Source organism: Epinephelus moara, chromosome 7 (genome assembly GCF_006386435.1).
Source record: "Epinephelus moara isolate mb chromosome 7, YSFRI_EMoa_1.0, whole genome shotgun sequence".
Classification (NCBI taxonomy): domain Eukaryota; kingdom Metazoa; phylum Chordata; class Actinopteri; order Perciformes; family Serranidae; genus Epinephelus; species Epinephelus moara.
In genome coordinates, this window is record NC_065512.1 from 9,869,823 (window position 1) to 9,889,137 (window position 19,315).

At 42.8% G+C, this 19,315-nt stretch overlaps 2 protein-coding genes across 2 annotated transcripts; one reads left to right on the forward strand and one right to left on the reverse strand.

Annotated features, from left to right (window-relative positions):
• Positions 1 to 143: 143 nt before the first annotated feature.
• Positions 144 to 15,076, reverse strand: LOC126393077 (uncharacterized). The gene is made up of 24 exons (XM_050048933.1): positions 15,020 to 15,076; positions 13,569 to 14,280; positions 13,191 to 13,322; positions 12,404 to 12,550; positions 11,652 to 11,823; positions 10,869 to 11,020; positions 10,525 to 10,735; positions 10,146 to 10,231; positions 9,593 to 9,794; positions 7,968 to 8,111; positions 7,166 to 7,324; positions 6,584 to 6,706; positions 6,429 to 6,503; positions 5,888 to 5,967; positions 5,533 to 5,608; positions 5,234 to 5,451; positions 3,792 to 3,925; positions 3,503 to 3,692; positions 3,128 to 3,284; positions 2,628 to 3,013; positions 2,200 to 2,411; positions 1,912 to 2,084; positions 1,152 to 1,371; positions 144 to 460 (listed from the first exon to the last, which is right to left on the reverse strand). The coding sequence occupies exons 2-24, from the start codon at positions 13,677 to 13,679 to the stop codon at positions 286 to 288; spliced, it is 3,735 nt and encodes a 1,244-aa protein (XP_049904890.1). The 5' UTR covers positions 13,680 to 14,280; positions 15,020 to 15,076; the 3' UTR covers positions 144 to 285.
• A 2,995-nt stretch (positions 15,077 to 18,071) lies between these two features.
• LOC126393475 (olfactory receptor 2F1-like) lies at positions 18,072 to 19,019 on the forward strand. The gene has a single exon (XM_050049662.1). The coding sequence runs from the start codon at positions 18,072 to 18,074 to the stop codon at positions 19,017 to 19,019; it is 948 nt and encodes a 315-aa protein (XP_049905619.1).
• Positions 19,020 to 19,315: the final 296 nt, after the last annotated feature.

Sequence of the window (19,315 nt, forward strand, 5' to 3'; positions counted from 1 at the left end):
TTAAGTTGAATGTGGAAAACCAAAACAATATCAGGACAAAAACAAATGCTGTAAACCTACAGTGAATAATACAAGGACAACATGATTTAAAACTTTTGTCTTTTATATAAACAAAGGGAAAAGTAAGCAGGTGGGTTGGACATCAGAGAATGTTCTTTTTTTATACGTAGGAGATAAACTTAGGTTTTGCCCTAATTTTTCACCTTAACTCTCAGGGCTTCTGTACTGAACTATTTTGTCAAAAAAAAAAAGTTTTCATTTGTCCATCATGGTCTCAGTTGTAGGTTAAATGTCAGAGGTCATGGTCTCACCTTTGGTTGGATTTAGACCCAACAGCTGTAACAAAGTGAAATAAGAGTAGATCCAGGGTCTGGAGATGCCCTGAGTTTTCTCCAGACCTCCAGCCTCCAACTTAAGACCCCTCTTAAAAGCCAACTGCTGCTGCAACAGCGCCATCTGTCTGTATGAGGACAGTATGAGAGAGAGAGACACAAAGAGAGACAGAGCTGGACAATTTAACTTGCTGGAGCCTTCCTCCTTTCAGATATGTAAATCAAAGGGAATTCAAAAAATACTGCTAGACAACATACATGCATTGCGAGAGAATAAAAATGGTGCAAAGCGGCACACAGCGTCATTACTAATTTCAGACCGATGCAGTATAAGTAGCAAATGTACTTGCGCCAATCTGTGTTCCCATGGGCGTTTAGGTCTGAAAATGAGGTGAGGACAGGTGCATTGTAGGTGTATCGCTATTTTGAGGCAGCAGAAAGCGATTGTTCTTTTTTCCTAAACCCAACCATATGTGTTTGTTGTTGAAGGGAAAAAAAACGTGTTGTACCGATGTGGTGCGTTTATTTTGAAAGAGACTGTATGGAAACGGTACATTTCCTGTGAAAACAGAAGTGTATTTTGAAAGAAGAGAATGCATGTAACAGGCAGAACTTGACACAGCGTCCTAGAATGTCAACAACCAACACGTCATATGTGGACAACATGGAATGACTAAACATCGATATGTGACATGGTCGGAGTGAGGATGTGTTGTTGCCTGTTCAATCAGCAGAGTGGAATTGAACACACTCCAAAAGTACTTTAGACCATGAGCTATACTGTAGATCGTTTAAATACGGCCTATAGAGTATATGTACCTAGCGAGTAGCTCAGCCTGCAGCCTGGCCTCCTCTGCAGCCTGCAAGGCAGCCTCCTCTTCTCTCCTCTTACACTCCTCCTCTTCCCTCCTCCTGTTCTCCTCCTCCTGCTTCTTCCTGCAGAGGTACTCTATCCTCTCGTCCTCATCCATCTCCTGCAGCTTCTTGTTCTCCTCCTCCTGCCTCCTCTCCTCTTCCAGGCGCAGACGCTCTAGTTCAGCTGGAGGGGACATAACATAATTTCCAGGACATTAAATTACTGCCAGTTAACTTTTTTAGCCCTTCAATGAGCCCCGCACACCTCAGCAGTTTAAAAATGATAATGAAGGTAGATTTACTGCTCTCACTTTTTAAATGAAGAGTCTATGTTTCAGACAGAAGGAGCCAAAGGCCAAAGAAACAGGGGTCGAACTCACTCAGGAATGGCGGGATAAGGAGATTGACAGGGTGACAAAGTGGCAACCCTTCATATCATTCTTTATGACGGGCTGTAACCTTTACTGTTCTTCGTAGGGGAGTCAGATCACTACCAATGTCTGTATGTTGTCAGCGCACAGTCCAAGCAATTTGCAGATTAAACTGTATTCGATAATATGATGGAGTGTGCTGATGTTACTGTTAACTATGGCCTCAGGATGAGGGGAGACTGGTCACATGGGTACTGTTTCATCATGTTTTATTTGTTTATTTATACTGAACATAGTCTTCTGTCTTTTCCTCCTCGCTCTCACTCCTTCTTCTTCACTCCTCTGACTCTCACCTTTCCTCCTCTGTTCCTCCTCCTCCCTCATCTTCTGGAGTCGCTCCATCTGCCGCCTCCTCTCCTCCTGCCTCCTCCTCTCTCTTTCTCTTTGCGCCTGTTCCCGTCTCGCTTGCTCCTCCTTCTCTTCCTCACGCTTCCTCCTCTCCTCCTCCTCCGCCAGCTTCTTCAGTCTGGAGACAGAGAAGAATATTAATTCAGTGTTGTTTCAATTTTCATTTGGACACCTGACTCGAAAAAAAACTGTGACCCTGTCCTTTACGTTGTGAATTTTTAAAAAAGTAGGACCTGAGCTCCTCAGCTCTCTTCCTCCTCTCCTCCTCCAGCTCGCCCTTCATCCTCTCTTCTGTCTGCTCCCTCTCCTGCTGCTGCCTCTCCTCTTCCTCCCGCTCTCTCCTCTTCCTCTCCACCTCCTGCCTCCGTCTCTCTGCTCGCTGGGCCAGACGCAGAGCAGCAGCCTCCGCCTGCTCCTCCTCGTGACTCTTTCTGGGCCTGGTGGACTAAAACACACAAACACATTAACAATCAAATAATTTTATTTGCCACATGAAATCATACAAGATACAACTCAACTGAAATCTAATCCTGTCAGTGTCCTCATTCACCATCCTTGTGACCTGAGGGTAGAAGTTGTTTCAGAGCCACTCAGTGCTGGCCTGGTGTATCTGGTACCTAAGTAACATTTATTCTGGTGAGTTGGTGTCCTTTTTACGAACCTCCGGCTTTACTGGGTTCAGCATCAGCTGTTCCTCCAGCACCATAACAGTTGAACATGACGACAGGCGGCCATGTGATGAAGTGAGACCCAGGGCACTGGCCAGCGCTGCCCCGTCACAGGAAGAGGAGGCAGCAGACCTCCTCGAGCTCCTCTGGTTGAATGAAGCAGCAGCGGATCTGAGCGAGCTCATTGATCGGATGCTGCCGTGTTTGTCAGCATTGGTGGAAAGACGCTCAGGGTCCATGTCCTCCTCTGAATATGTCTTTGTTTTGTCATTGTGTCTTTGTGATGCCGAGGGCCTTTTGGTAGATTTTAGGTGAGACTCCTCTTCCATTTCCTGTTTGATCTCCGCCTCCTCCTTCTCCAGAGGATCTTTATGGTTCTCTGTGACAAGAAAAGACATGACACACGTTAAAATGAGTTGTTGGGTGACAATCTCAAACAAATCCTCTCATAATGTGCCCTTTACCTTATTTTGGATTGTTTGTAATATCTTACCATTATCTAACTCTTTATGTTCCAGCCCTCCTCTCTTCCTCCTCCTCCTCCTCCCAGCAGACTTTTCCCTCTCCCTCACCACTTCTTCTTGCTCTTCTCTCTCCTCTTTCATCCTCAGGTCTCCTCTTTTTTCTTCCCTGTTTGTCATCTTCTTTTTCTGAAAGACAGAAAAGTAATTGTAAACCTGAGTGTAATCTGATGTAATGCTTTGCTTTAGAATAGATACAGGTGTTCCTATTTTCTTGGTGTGCATTTAACACATTTAACAATCTTTTACGTACTTTGTAAACATGTTAGTTTACTCGAACTGATTCGAAGCAGCAGCTACAGCTGTGCAAATGTCATCAGTAAATCAATCAGTCGATTAATATTCACCACAGGAGGGAGAGCAGAACGGTCCTGAGTCTCTGCTGCTTCTCTGTTGGTCCTCTCTTCTTGTTTCTGGTGCCTGATTGACTGAGCATCACTTCCTGTCTTTTGCCTCTGCCCTCTTCCTTCCCTCCTCGTCACTGATGTTTTCTGTCCATCTGATGAGGGACTTTTAACTGTTTTCACGTCTCTGTTCCTAAATAAAGAAAATGTGTGTGTAAGTGTGCAACTCAGTGTGTTAAAGAAATTAAAGTGTCTTTAATCTCATAGGAGTTTGTGAGTATTCCTCGTTCACCCTGCGGTTGTTGCAGCTTCCTCAGCATCCTTCCTCTTAGTATTCTTCCTCCTTTGGTCCACAGTTTCATCTATTGTTGCTTCATTCAGGCTGATGCTCTGCTGGCTGCACGATACATCATCTTTAAACTGCAGCTTCTCTCAGTCGTCTGCTACTGACGAATATCTTGAAAACTTTGCAGGTTTTCTGGGAAATCTCATACATATGTCTGCAGCTTGACAGAAGCTGTACATGACATTCAAAGCATATGTATCTATCTAGTCTGGGGCGGGACTGCCTGCACACAGCTCTTAACGTGGCGCTGACTGAGGCGGTGGCAAGAAGCTAATGGTGCTAGCAGTGTGATCAGTGCCGACAACTGCAACGGTGCTGATGGAGCACACTTTGGATTTCCTGCCCGACATGTTATTAACTAGCCTGTGGAATAACCGCAGGTACCAGCCCTGGAAATTAACCTGACTCCTGTCTGACTGCCGAGCGTGGACACTTCCTGTGTCTGTCCTTTCAAATTAAATTCACACATGGTCCAGTCATATAGGTTTTGGTTTATTTTGACAAAGGGCAGCTCCTAATAGAGTTTCATGTTTATTTTATGGTTGTTGTTTTTTTTGCAGTGACCAAGCGATCAGTATAATCTTGCCGACTAATGACCTTTATGGTTGACTAAGATTTGGTTGACTATTAGGGGGCAACCCTAGGGGGTACCATGAGTTACTTTTTCCTAGGATGGTAAAGGCATGACCCGCCCTCCTCTAACTTACCCTCCCTCTGATTGGCTCGCCCTGAAATTCTTAACATAACCCTATCCAATCTCCCAAACCCAAATTAACCGGAAGGAGAGTAGAGCAAGTCATGACTTTGCCATCCTTGGAAACAAAATCTTGCAAACTGGAAGGTGGCTGCTTTCTCGATAGATTTAACAACTTTTCAGATTTCTATTGAATATAATTCAGCAAATTTGTAAAATGCTTCCGTTATCCCAAATGAATGCGTGATGATGTCACCAATATGAAAATGCATGCATGACGCCACCATCTGGTGACTTTTAGCAACTTTTGAAGCCAGTGCTAATTACTCAATTGGCAACACTGGAGAGTGGGCGCTATGCTTCTGTGATGATGCCGTGGGTTGGGGCTGCGTTATCAGCGGTAACTGCTGTATGACTGCAGTGCAGAGTGTCAGTGTTTAGCTAGCCAGTGGTATACACCCACAGAGAATTACATGCACTCACATGTACGTGCAGCCAGACCGTCAGCCACAACAAAGAACAGAGAAGCTTGGGTTAGGACACACACAGAGGGAGCGTGACTTCATTATCTGCTCAGGATACTCCACTGTATCTTTATATGGCAAATAGCAGTTTGCTGCTATATTAATGCTCTGAATATCAAATGCAGCTCTTTTGATTGACAAAAAGACATCAAATTTAATATGAATTACACCAACCTTGGCTGATGTGATCCAGACAAATGACCTTTCTGTCCTGTACTGTCTGGCTCTTCCTCTTCATCTTCCTCCTCTGCCTCAGTGTTGCCTCCTCTTGGCTCCTCCTTCCCTACCCGCTCCCTCAGTGGAGGCAACCTAACCTTGTTTTTAGCATTCTTTCTCCAATTTTCTCCCACTGCATCTGCACCCTTTGTTTTTTTCTTGGTCCCAGCGGCTGAAACAGCAAACATAAAGTTTGGATAGAATTACTTGAAATTTAAATCATTTATTTAAAAAAACAGGTGCAGAGTTTTACCTGCGTCTGTGTGGCTGCTGGCTGAGCGTGCATTCGTTTCTGTTGATGTGTGAAGATCTAGGAGCTGGTTGGAGAACTGAATTGAAAAAGTCAACAAATAGTTAGATGCTATATTGTGTACACACTGTTGTGTAGATGCTCAGTGTCTAAATAGTAAATCACATCTTGGATTCTTGCGTTTGTTTTGTTTAGGAGTATAACTGCAGACACTGTGATCAGTCAGCATGATAGCAAAACTTGGAATACAAGAGCCATGTTAAAGAGACAATTCACCCCCACATCAAAAAACATATTTTTCCTCTTACCTGTAGTGTTTTTTATCAATCTAAATGTCAGTCAGAAAACAATAATTCACCTTGTGCATAGACTGATGGTGCTGGATGCCATCCACAGGAATGTCTGTGTTCAGCTGCATCTCTCCTTCTGCACACATACCTAATGAGCAGGCAGTTGTTAGAGCAGGGAACAAACAGTCTGGGTAGAGAATTTTGACATGATGAATTTATGACAGCAAAAATAACTCAAGACAGAAGGAAACAGCGAGGCGAACAGTTGGACAAAAACACAAGCAGACCAAGCTGATAAATCACAGGTGTCTTGACTGCATCGCAACAATGAGAATGGTACTGTGACATGTCTTCTGTCTCAAAAATGTTCCGAGACCTACCTAACAAAATACAAAGGGAAAGGTAAAGGGAAGGTAATACTGAGCAAACAACTACAGGTACAACAAATATAAAGAACCTATGTCTACTAAAAAAACATTGAGAACTTGTCAAATTGGCTTTAACACATAAAGAAGTACACCCCTGAAGAGCATCAAAGAGCAATGCATACTGCACCTGCCCCACCAACTCTACAAATGACCACAAGAATGTACATTTGTGCGTGCAGACCTGTATGTGCGTGTTCAGGCTGCAGCACAATGACCCAGGGCAACTCCTCTCCTTCTGCAGACAAAACCTGGAGAGCTGCAAGACAGAAAGAGTGACTTATAGATTTGAGATTCCCTGAACATGAAGGTTTCCACCTGAAGGCCCACTGAGTGTACCTTGCCCCCGTGTGTCATCGTCACCCTGAGATGGGTCCTGGCTGTTGTCGTACAATGACAGTTGAATGATTTCCCCATCAGGACCTAAGATGAGGCTGCCAACAGGTCTGCCATTCTGCAAATCTGACAACACACAACAACTTTTAGGAACAGAGACATGGACACCTTGACAGGTAAATCAAAGTGTAACAACATAATTTTTCACACACTGAATTAATGAATTTCTATTTAATTCTTTTCCTATTGCTATTCTAGTACCGCTGTCGCTGCAGCCCTCTCTCGCAATACTGGATCAATTTCAAAAAATGCTGATTCCACGAGTCACTTAGGCACAAAAATATAGGGGGAAACAAGGTTCAAGTTGAAAAATACTGGAGTTCCCCCTTATCAGATATTTATTCAAATGAAAATCTTTGAGATTATTACTTTAAATCACTCAGATTTGTTGGTGGGAGTGGTTCTTGCATGTGGCTGATTGTGTCCTCATGACAGTTCAACGATTCACAATAGAACAGAAACACATACAGAGGAGACGGTGGAGTTCCTTTGAAAACTGAATCATTACAAAGTAGCTCCCCTTACCTCTCAGCTCCAGAGGAAGAATGCCCCTAACTACGCCTCTGTTAGCTTCACCGGACTCACTGGGATCCTGGAGGTTCTGTAAGAAGGCCAAAGAGCTCTGCTTGCCCGGGCCTTTCCGTCCTGCAACACAACCCAACACTCCTACTGGAGGAGGAGGCTCTGAAGGAGAGGACACAGTGTAAGAATGTCAACAGTGTGATGGACACAAAGAACATACTGAAAATGTACAGAAAATATTCAGCAGCCAAATCACACATGAGCTACAAAACAAACAACATGCGGACACACAAAGAGGTATGAATAGTTATAAAAAAAAAAAAATGAGTATCCAAAAAAACTTGACTGGAAAAAGAACTAACACAAAAAACTGGGACAATTCTTGATTGTACATGGTAAGTGCCGTCTTGTATACTGTAAATTGTCTAGTATTGATAGGGCATGGTGCTTTTGAACTTGGAGTTGAGAAAAAAGAACAAGTAATAATGTGGTGTTGCTGTTGAGATGATAGCTTCAACATTTAGGAGTTTTCTGGGCAGAATTACACTTGCACACATCATCAGTTCAGAAGTAAATGAGTTCATGTTTTTCCTTAACAAAGTAAACCTTTTAAGGAATTCTGTGCAACTGTGTAAGTCCCTCAGCTAAGGAGAAATTAAGCCTTAAGTGTCATACTTTAGGAGAAAATGTAAGGTGTTTTGTGCAACCGGTCCGTGAACTCTAGGATCTGTAGAATCATCCATCAGGCTGAATTTATCATTTAAATCTACAATAAACACAGGCCTGTAAAGTGTGTGTGATGTACCTTCTCCTGGCTCCAGCAGAATCACAGAGCCTTTCTCAGAGGGTAGCCTTCCTCCTCCTGCTTCACCTCGTCCTACTGTCTCTTTTTTGAAGTAGTGAATCTCTGTTTTTTCTCCTCCTCCTTTTTGCTTCTCACCTATCTTTTCTGAAAGACAGAAGGAGAAGAGTCAGAGAGTAACCCAGCATCTGTACATAGCTAAGTTGTTCAAGTTATCATTTTCGATTTAAGTAATATCAGAAAATTTCAATGTTTCACAGGCTCTGTGTTCGTAATGGCAAGCAATCGCGTCTTTAAAACTGCAAAGTTCGCCAAGTGTTCACAAGTGTAGAAATTTACACATTACTAAATTAAAATGGGTTAGGTCCCATCACACACATGGAAAGATTAGTTGTCACTAAATATTTCACCCACTAACTGCAGGTGTAACTGCTGCATAGCTACCTGAACAAGCCAGCATTACTAATAAAGCTAATGTAGGTTTGCTGCAGAGCTGTGGACTCCAGTCACATGACTTGGACTTGAGACAGAATTGAGTAATAAATTTGATGATTTTAGACTTAACTTGACAAAAGCAAAAAAGATTTGCAACTCGACTTGGACTTTAACACCAGTGACTCGTGACTTCACTTGGACTTGAAAATACTTGGTAGTTTCTCCAGGCCCAAAGACTAAAAATGATGTCATTAAAAAAGTGCCAAAAATTAATTTATTTCCCTTAATCAAATAACGTTAATGCTGTTTATTCCCAGCAAGTTGACGTTTAATTCCGATCCACTTTGTCTGAAACAATTTGACAGCATCCAATCAATCTGGGGAGAGAACCACGGAGAACTAACGTTACCTTACTGAGCACTAGCTGAAAAAAATTACACCAAAGATGTTTCCTCCACAAAAGCTATGTAGTGGTCAACATGAAACAAATTGCAGTATGCAAAACATGCGGGTGGAAAATTACAGATGGAGATGCAACAACTCCCAACAAACTTTTTTTAACAAATAAATAAATATTTTTAAAAAACATTCATGATTTTTCAATTTAACATATTTTTATTCTGTTGTTAAAATGTCTTTACATTTGGTGAGCAGCATATTAGGACTTGTTTAGGGCTTGAAACTCAAAGTTTAGAACTTGGGACTTGAGTGCAAAGACTTGAAATATTCTTGTGACTTGGAAAACAATAACTTGATCCCACTGGTTTGCTTATGACCCATTTAGGATCAAGAGCAAAAGAGGTAATATGGAGTACATATCTGACCTGACACTTGATCGAAATGCCGTTTAATAATTATGTTAGATGGGAATATTTGAAATTACATTTCACAACAAAACATTAAACCACACATTAAAACTAAAACATTATGCCAATAACAGACTAAATCACCCCGTTTCTTAATTTAGCAATCTGACATTTCTCTCTCATTCTAAGCTGTATCAGTACTACCTCTGAAACAAGCATCCATCTATGTATTATCTATAACCGCCTCTGCTATTCAGGGTGACAGGCAGGCTGGAGCCTACTGGGGTGAGAGGCGGGATACACTCTGGATAGGGTGTCACACCACTGTGACAGTAGTCACAGAGTCAGTCTGTGTTACTCTGTGAGTGTCTTTGTTACCGTCCTTACCAGGAAACAGCAGAGGAAGAAACAGAGGCTTCAGATGGACTCTACTCAGATTTTCCTGGGGTTGGAACCCAACTTTTTTTGTTTGGGCATCTTCCTGGGTCTGACCCTGGATCGTCTGGCCAGGGACGACAGTACGACTCTCTTCTATGGGAGGTAGGCGCGGTGCATGGTATTCATCACTGCTGGGGCTCGCCAATCTCGGCTGAAACAATCAACAGAACAGGGATGGATTACTGAATGGGCCTATAGGGCAGAGGCCCAAGGGCCCAAGGGGACAGGAGCCCCCTGGACTGGAGCCTCTGTTTGAAAGGATTTTGATCATTTCTCAATGGAAATCAAGCCACTACAAAGAGACACAATATGACTAACAAGAAGAGCCAAGAGTCGCAAAGAGACACAAACAGTTACATAAAGACACAAAACAACTACGAAGAGACAAACAATGATCAAGACGAGCACCGAGCTACTGTCAGTGGTTATATTCTATTGTGGTGAACAGTAAAATTGGAACATACGTTCATCATTGCACCACTGTTACTCCTGACAGTCTTACCCTGTCTATCTTTACCCTGTCTGTCTTCTCCCAGCAAGGTCCATTACACACTGAATGTCCCTCTGGAGGAAGAGGAGGAAGGAAGCCTGCGTGTGGGGGAGGCCATCAGAGCATCATGGTTATCAACATATACCGTAGACTTGTATGAGGTAAAGGTTTGGTGTTTGCTCCACAAGGTCTGACGAGAGAACAGTCAGGAAAATGCAGTTTTTCAACCCAATTCTCTTCTGGCTGAGTATCTAATTGATATACCAGAGAGGAAGGCGAGTACATGAAGATAATTTGCATTTCAGGCAATCTTGCTGACTTACATTCATTAGACATTACAGCTTTAACTCGGGACATCAATTTCTGGTATTATGACAGCTCATAATCACACCTATCTTCTCTTGTCCGATCCCACTTATCGATCTTCCACCTTTGCCTTCGTCGCTGGTCATTCCACTATCTTGAATGGTACAGCCTTGATCATCTGCCACATCACAGACCTGGTTCATGTTTGGGGAACTGACCTCCCCTCCTGAACTTTGGTGACTTGTTTCAGAATGCTGTGAACTTTCAGTTTGCTGCAGATTCATATCTACGTAAGCCTGAAGGTGGTAAGAAAGACAATCAGCCAATAAATTAAACAAAATCAAAAATCAAAATGATTCACATACATTTCCAAAGGGAAAGAAGCATTAATATATGTCTCTAGATGTGACTTTCATCATTAGCATGCACCTGAGGTACTTCTGGTTCTTCAGGGGTCGTTGCTACATAGTGTACCCAGGGCTGGGGATCCATCTTTGGAGTTGGAGTCCTAAGGGCGCAGGGTATCTGGAGGAACAGATCCAGCCTGACCCTCTTCCTGCTGCCGTGCTCCTCCTCTTTATCTGCAGAGAAGATTAATGTTAGGACCTAATCATACTGGGTGGCTTTCACTGGGTTTGGGAGAGTTGACGTGGTCGCATTCTTCCTCTTGGTTTGTTTTACTTCAATGAGAAGCAAAGCAGGACTTGCAAGATAAATGTGACACTTTCTAATGTCACAATGGAGGGACAACTACGCAGGTTGATTTTAGCGCTGCTCATCGTGGACTATATTGCTGTCATTGTTCATTTTAGTCAAACCATACAGTTTGAAAACGAGGCGCGGCTCCAACTAGAAAACAATGTTTTGATGCATTGGATGTGCTGAATGTGCATATTAAGGCAGTACAGGAGGAGGTGCACATTAATAATCCTCCAGGACTGTAACATGCTCATGTTTAACCCAAACATCATGTGACTGCAGTTGGTTCACATCCAGGTCGGAACATGTTCCAGCCACAAACGAACCACACCAGAGTTGTTTGTAACCGGACCGAGACCACCTCTTCAAGAAGGTCTCAGTCTGGTTGTTTTGGTGATCACCCGAGTGCGACTACTGTGTCCACACCTGCCCAAACAAACGGCACTTAGGGGGCAAACGAACTTGAGTTAGTTTGAACCAAACCAAACAGGGCAGGTGTGAAAGCACCCTCACCTTCAGAGTTTCTCTCCGCAGGAAGCAACTGGGGATTCAACTGTACAAGCAGCTCAGGACTGGGCTGTTCTTGTGTTGTCTGAAGGGGCAGAGGACTGGGACAACGAGGGTCTGAAGCAGGAGGGAGATGAACAGGAGGAAGGAAGAGTGGACCAAGTTTGGAGGAGTTGAGCTAGAGGGAAGACAAACGTTAGACTTCCATGAATCGATTAATCCCCATACCCCCTGAAAATCCCTCTGGTATGTTCTGGGTCTAACAGGTAGGAGGCCCCGGGGTAGACCCAGAACATGCTGGGGGGATTGTATATTTCATCTGGTCTGGGAAAGCCTCAGCATCCCAAAGGAGGAGCTGGAAAGAGCTGCTTATCCGGTCCCGGATAAAGGGGATGAAGATGGATGGATGGAGGGAATTGATTAATGGCCACAAAAAGGCAGAAGAAGTCCAGCCAAAGCTGACAGATACACAGCCCTGACATTTTATAGCCTCATAAAGTTAACAAGTTATTTGACAAATATCAATTTTTAAATCCTTAAGACATAAAGCAACATAATCATCCAGTTAAAGGTTTGGTTAACACACTGCTGGTGTGGAAGGATTCTCAGCCTGAGCCATTATTATCAGCAGCAATCATCTTAATACATGCAGACAAATCTTTTAATGTAGGACAAGGTCTACATGAACATCATACACACACAACATGCATACATACAAACACACGTAGTATGCCTACAGAGGTTATTCTGGTCCATACCTGAGTGTTGCTGTAGCCCATAATGGAGGCTGTTAGCTCCTTGAGGGTGCTCAGCTGCTGTTTCACTTGTCGAGTATAGCTCCCAACAACACGCTGCTTCCTGTCTCTGGTCTCTGAGTTACCACTGGTTTCTACAGTAACCAGGTCCTGGTGACACAAGAAGGTCAACCTGAAAACAGAACTCTTTGTTTTTGTATGTCAAAGCTCTATGTAGCTCATGTAATGTTTTCAAGAGGTTCAGCAGGTGTGTCTGTCTTGTTGAAGGTACAGTTCACCCCCTGATCAATAATACATATTTTTCTACTTACCTACAGTGCTATTTATAAAATCTAGATAGTGGAACTAGATGGCACTTGGCTTGTAGCGCTGAAAACAACAATCCATAGATCTTGTTGTGGGCAATTGGTGGGTGTAGTTCGGTAGAAAGAATAGTTCCTACATGAAACTGCTCACAACAAGGTCTGTGGATTATCTTGAGTAACCAGCTCATGATTTCTGCAGAGGGACATTGCTGTTGAGTTTTTCAAATGTATTTTTCGGGTGCTTTGAGCTCCACAAGCCGAGTGCCACTTAGTTCCATTGTATTGGAGAGAAGGCAGACATCTCTACGGTCGATATATCAAACACTCAGCAACTCACTCCAAAACGATCTAAACTGATAAACAGCAGGCAAGAGAAAACATATGTATTTTTGATTTTGAGGTGAACTGTTCCTTTAACTGTGCCTTACCAAAGTTGTTACATTATGACGGTGAGTGTAGTTTCCTGCACAGACACACACAGATACCTGTGAGTACAGTAGAAGTGGCCCCCTACGAGTGCTGTAAGTCTTTGGAAGGGCTGATTCTGCCTCCACAAACAGATGTCCACTGTTAGAAAGTCGCAGGAGAGAGTCCTTGGACTTCCAGATGTAGTAATCCTATTGATCGATTGATGGATAATATTGATTATGAGGCATGGAATGTTTGAATAATGATTGAAAAACAGATTCATTGGTTAATTAGTTTGTTGACATTATTGTGAGAAAATTTAACGCAGATACATTCCATAACAAAGACAGTAAACCAGCAACAAACAGGCAGTCTGACCAATATAAGATGTAAATGTATTTTAATACCAGTATGTTGGGATTTGTACCACAACAGCCTTTGTGGTGTATGAGTACCTGCGGTGTGAAGCAGACATCCAGCCGTCCATCTTGTCTCCCTGTGTTTCTGTTAGATGAAATGAATCGACCACACCCTCGACTCAGCAGGGACAGAGACAAATCCTTCATGATGTCTTGTTCCGAGGTAGGCAAGATAACAATGATTGCGTTACATCTGGATGATACTGACTTGATTTGGTAATATAAAACTTGACTGTTACGTTTTAGATTTGTTTTGAGTCTTGGTTTTCTCCCTGGTTTCGATACACAGGTGAACTCACAGCTTTTAAAGCTGGGGTGGGCGAAAATCTGGAAAGGCAACAAAAAAAATCGTAAGCATATGAAAATACACTGTCCTTCCGCAGCTGTCACCTCAATGTCCTAAGCTCGTCCCACCAGACGAAAACGGGCATATGCATGCGCTCCACACAGTAAATCAGTGTTTCCCATACATTGATTTATGTAATCTTATTTCATTGTTGAGTTGCATGCAGCTCATCCACTGATCTCCTCCTTGCCTCGCTCTCTCTTTCTGTTTATGAGACGACAGATGAGGGAAGAATTAGCTGCTAGTCCCCCCACAGTCCCTCTGACTGCTTCCCTGGGAGGAGAGCAGGCAGCATCTCTGGAATAGACCTTCATTCAGTGGCTGTGGTGGCGATTCTGGCCAGTACAAACCCTCCACTGCAGGTATAACCGCAGGCTGGTGACCAGCAGCAGCAGGTCTAATCTGTGTGACAGCAGTCAGGAAGGACAAATAGTTTTTGACCACTGTGGCGCAGAAGATTGTTTGACATGCTGAAAGTTGTGTTTGGTTTTTGGATGAAAAATGAAGAAATTGACATTTATTTAAACTTATGTATGCTTAGTATGAATAAATATGATGATTGTCCTGCAACTGCAGCCTGCAGGTTATTTTCTGATTGCAAAACGACAGAAGGGAAGCTGTGGCATCAACCGAAGCCAGCACATTACCCAGGTCACGCTGTGTTAAATATCTCAGTAGCTGCAAGTAGTAGACCTAGCTCTATACCAAGTCTACTACACTATACTCTACTGTACTGTACTGTGCTGTACTAGGAACAGTATTGTAGTAACTGGATATAAATCACAGCAGCCGGGACATGAAACTATACTATACTGTATCGCAGCTAGAACATGAAGCTGAGGGGACAAACTTCCAGTGAAAGTCACAAATCAAGTTTTCAGTTTAGCTAGTCTCGATTCAGACAGAGTGAATAAACTTAAATTCCTCAATCACCAACATTACAAGTAACAAACAGTGAGGAGATTTAGGATTAGAGCCTTGAAAGTATTCCAGAAAATAACTGCCTTAATAAAAAAGTAAATTACTGAGTCAAGGTTTAGATTTCGTGTCGGTCAGTTTATCAGCTGCTTGTCAAAACTTCTGGATTTGTTTGATGTTTTATAGCAGAAACAAGCATTCAAAGACAAAACGTTGGACGTACCTGCTGTCTCCCTCAAAAAGACTGCCCTCTGTGCATGTGTGTGTGTGTGTGTGTGTGTGTGTGTGTGTGTGTGTGTTCAATCCCTGTTGCTAGGTTGTCCAGAGTCGGTACTTTGTGTTTCTGTTGCCTTGGCTGCAGTGACATTGGAAAACACACACACACACAAACACACAAACACACACACACACACACACACACAAAGAAAGGAAAATAAGGCTTTTATATGTTGCCTCCAGCCCAGGTTATGCAGGGCATTGTTAACGGTGCGATAACTTGTAGTTTATTGCTACTCGTTCGCTGGCACAGCGTGTACGTACAGTTCGTCTAATGGTCACTTGAGGCTGGCAGTAATAAACATGCCTACAGCCTGGTACAAAAAACAGTTTTTGTCTTTACAGCTAATTTCAACATTCATGACAACTGTACAGGGGGTGAATTTTTATATAACTAGCAATGAAGAACAAAGGACACAGATGTTGCGCGACACATCTACTGCAGCATGCCCACAGCAGAGCACATTCATTGTAATCAACTGAAGCTGCTATTCTGACCACGGAAACCACGCTTGCCTGCAGTGGCAAGCTCAATCAGACCCAAACTGGCCTAGTCACTCTGCGCTTGCTCCACACTGTCCAACATGGCCTTTGACCCGGAAGTCAAGTAGCATTTAATGCTTTACCGAAGAAGAAGCCAGTAACAACATGCCGAAATCTACATCCAGAGCCGTGCATTTTTGGACGAACAAAATGTACATGGCTGTAAGGTTCGGGTAGTCCACCATGGTACCAGTTTGCCACTAGCTAATCGTAGCTAACTTGTTTGTTGATTGTTTGGTCTGAGACACAATAGATCACCCGGAAGAAGGTCCCATACTAACAAGCTGAAAGAGGGCATACTGCCACCCATTGTAGCGGAGTCGGACATGTTTAGGTCAGTGAATTGATTGCTCTCCCGTGCTTGTATACTAGGACAGGGACAGTGGTCCAATTAAATGGCCTAGTTGAGTCGACTGTAGCTTGGCATACTGAATGTTACTTTTATGCGGCTGGTCTATTTTTTTCTCTCTATGTGCAGATCTGCAGCCCTCCAACAGGTAAAAACGATATAGAACAGTGTACGACTACAATCTGTTTAAAAATGATAAAATGAATACCTCATAGTACCAGAGGCAATGCGAAGCAGCAGAGAAACCTTGTGTGTTTTCACATTTCACATTAAAATAAATCAATCAAATCAATGCATCCTATAGTTAAAACAATCCAGTTGATTAATTCATCCATCCATTCATCCATTTTCAACCGCTTTTCCAAAGTCAGGTTATGGGGGCAGCACGCTGAGCAAAGTATTCCAGACGCTCCTCTCCCCAGCAACGCTTTCCAGCTCCTCCTGGGGGACCCTGAGGCCTTCCCAGGCCAGACAAGATGATATGTAATCCCGCCAGCATGTTACCAGTTGGACGTACCCGAACACCTCTAACAGGAGGCGCCCAGATTAGATGCCCAGATGCCCCATGAAGGAGCATCGGCTCTACTCCGAGCTCCCTCCAGGTGTCCAAGCTTCTTACCTCCTTACCCTATCTCTAAGGCTGAGCCCAGCCACCCCACGGAGGAAACTAATTTGGGCTGTTTCATGACCATAGGTGAGGGTTGGGACTAGGCTTGTGCCAGTTTGAAAATTTTCCAACCGGTTTGATTTAAAGTCAAATATCTAGCCGAACCGATATATCGAATTATATACCTAATTTTACCACTGGGGGTCACATTTGAGCTATTTTTCCCAATAAAAGCCCATTATAGGTGTAATGCGCTTCCAATCCACTAGGTGGTGGTAATGCTGTATTAACCACCAATACACACAAGGTTACACAAGAAGAAGAAGACGCAGAAAGACACCAAGGAACCTTTCTCCGACTCCACTGGTGGTTGAGAGGGCCGAGCGAGAGGACGTTCCTGTAGTGGTTCCAGCCCCCCAAATAGTACCAGGAACTTCTTCAGTGGAAACAGGTTACTAGGGCAACAAACTGAATGACTGCTGACTCCCTCGCACTTTTCCCCGCCCCCAATGAAATTTGATCTCTCGCAGCAGCAGCAGACAGCTGAGCGGAGCGGAGCTGCTGAGTCCCTCTGAAGCCTCTGAGACAAACTAAACAAAACACTTGTAGGCTCCTCCACTTCATTTATAAACAAACATAAACCTTATTAAGTTGTCATAATGCATGTTACAATGCAAGATAAGTTGAATATAGTCCCTTGACACGCCGCTGATGTGAAAAGCTTGTTGTTGTTGTTTTTTTTCCTCCGGTTTATCCGGTTGACGTGAATTAAACCGGGTGGAGCTCTTAAACCAGACCTAACCGGTTAAACCAGAAATCCGCACAAGCCTAGTTGGGACGAAGATTGACCACTTAATCGAAAGCTTTGCCTTGTGGCTCAGCTCACTCTTCACCACGACGGTCTCGCTAAGTGCCTGCATCACTGCAGACGTCGTGCTAAACCACCGATCCATCTCACACTCCATTCTACCCTCACTCATGCACATCATATGTTGACATGGAAAGTTCATGACCAAACGTCAACATATGATGATGTCGGAGTGAGAATGCGTTGGTACACGCCCATGTGCTTGCTACACCCATACATGCATTACGCACGCATACACGCTGCATTCCACAAAAAAGAATACCTCAGTGTTGATTGGTTTAACATTCTGCTTGTCATGTTTGACTGCCAGAACATCAGTATAAAAGGTCCAACTGTTACTGTTTGTTAATGTCAGTAGGGGGGGGGGGGATTTTCTGTTGATCATCGCTAAAACTGCTTGTTTAATTTGATCTGTGATATGATGATATGGAGACATGGTATATATATCTATATATAAAAAAAATATATGGTATAATTGATGTTCATACCTACAGGTTTTTTGGACGTGCTTTGATAAATGATAACATATACTAATAATATAATGTCTTCAGGTAAAATAACCATACTTTTCTATAATCTATAACCTTGAATTCATCTGTTGTTTAAGCTGCTTGTGTCTTTTTCCTGAGCAGATGGAGAACTCAACAGAGATTATGTCATTTGTGCTGGCTATGTATGGTAACATGGGACGCTTCAAGTACCTGTATTTCACAGTTGCATTGCTATTTTACATGTCAGTTATTTTTGCCAACGCTTTTCTTATTGTCATTATTTATCTGGACAAAAACCTGCATGAGCCCATGTATCTATTCCTGTGCTGTTTGTTTGTAAATGAAATCTGGGGCTGCACGTCTATTTTGCCCTGCTTGATGGTACATTTCTTGTCAGACACTCATGAAATTTCAGTCATTTACTGCTTCCTTCAAATATTCAACATTCACTCGTATATAGGTATTGAATTTGGAACTTTGACAATGATGGCATATGACAGATATGTATGTATTTGTAAGCCTTTACATTACAACGTCATAATAACTAAAAGAACAGTACAAAAGGTCATTCTTGTTATTTGGGTGGCTACTTTTATAGAGGTTGGAGTTTTACTGTCATTCACTGTTCGTTTAAAGCGCTGTGGGACTATTATCAACAAAGTTTTCTGTGTACACCACCTTGTAGTTGAACTCTCTTGTTCACCAAACAGAACATTGTCACTCATTCATGATATGGTGTTTGGCCTCATTTTCTCTGTTGCTACTCCTGTCTGTTATATTTCATACACTTATGTAAAAATTCTGTCTGTTTGTTTAAAAGGTTCCAAAGAGACCAGGATGAAAGCCCTGGAAACCTGCACTCCGCATTTTGTTTCAATCATCAGTGTTGTCCTTGGCTGCTTTTACAATTTGATCACTCAGAGATTTGATGTGCGCTCTGTTCCATATCCGCTGTGTGTTTTCTTTCATATCTATATAATGGTCGTTCAGCCTCTGCAAAATCCACTCATGTATGGCCTAAAACTGTCGCAAATCAGACATGCTTGTAAACATTTGTTGGGCTCTACCTTTTCATGGAGAGTATTTTAATTTTAAACTTCATTATTAATGAAACTAATACAGTATAGTTTAGACTGTGACCATAAAAATGTCATCATTTTAAATACAAAACTTGAGTCTTCTGGGGTTGGCGGCCTGTAAGATGTATATTAATATCACTCAGAGCAAGAAAAACGTTTTGTTTTTACAATGGTCCAAATGCAATAATAATGTGTTTTATGTAATGATAAAACAGGCTGCTGTGTATCCACATAAAGAGAAAAGAAGGCAGAGGAGATACCCGCACACCAATGCAACTGGGCTGGACAGCCACACAAAAGGTTCAC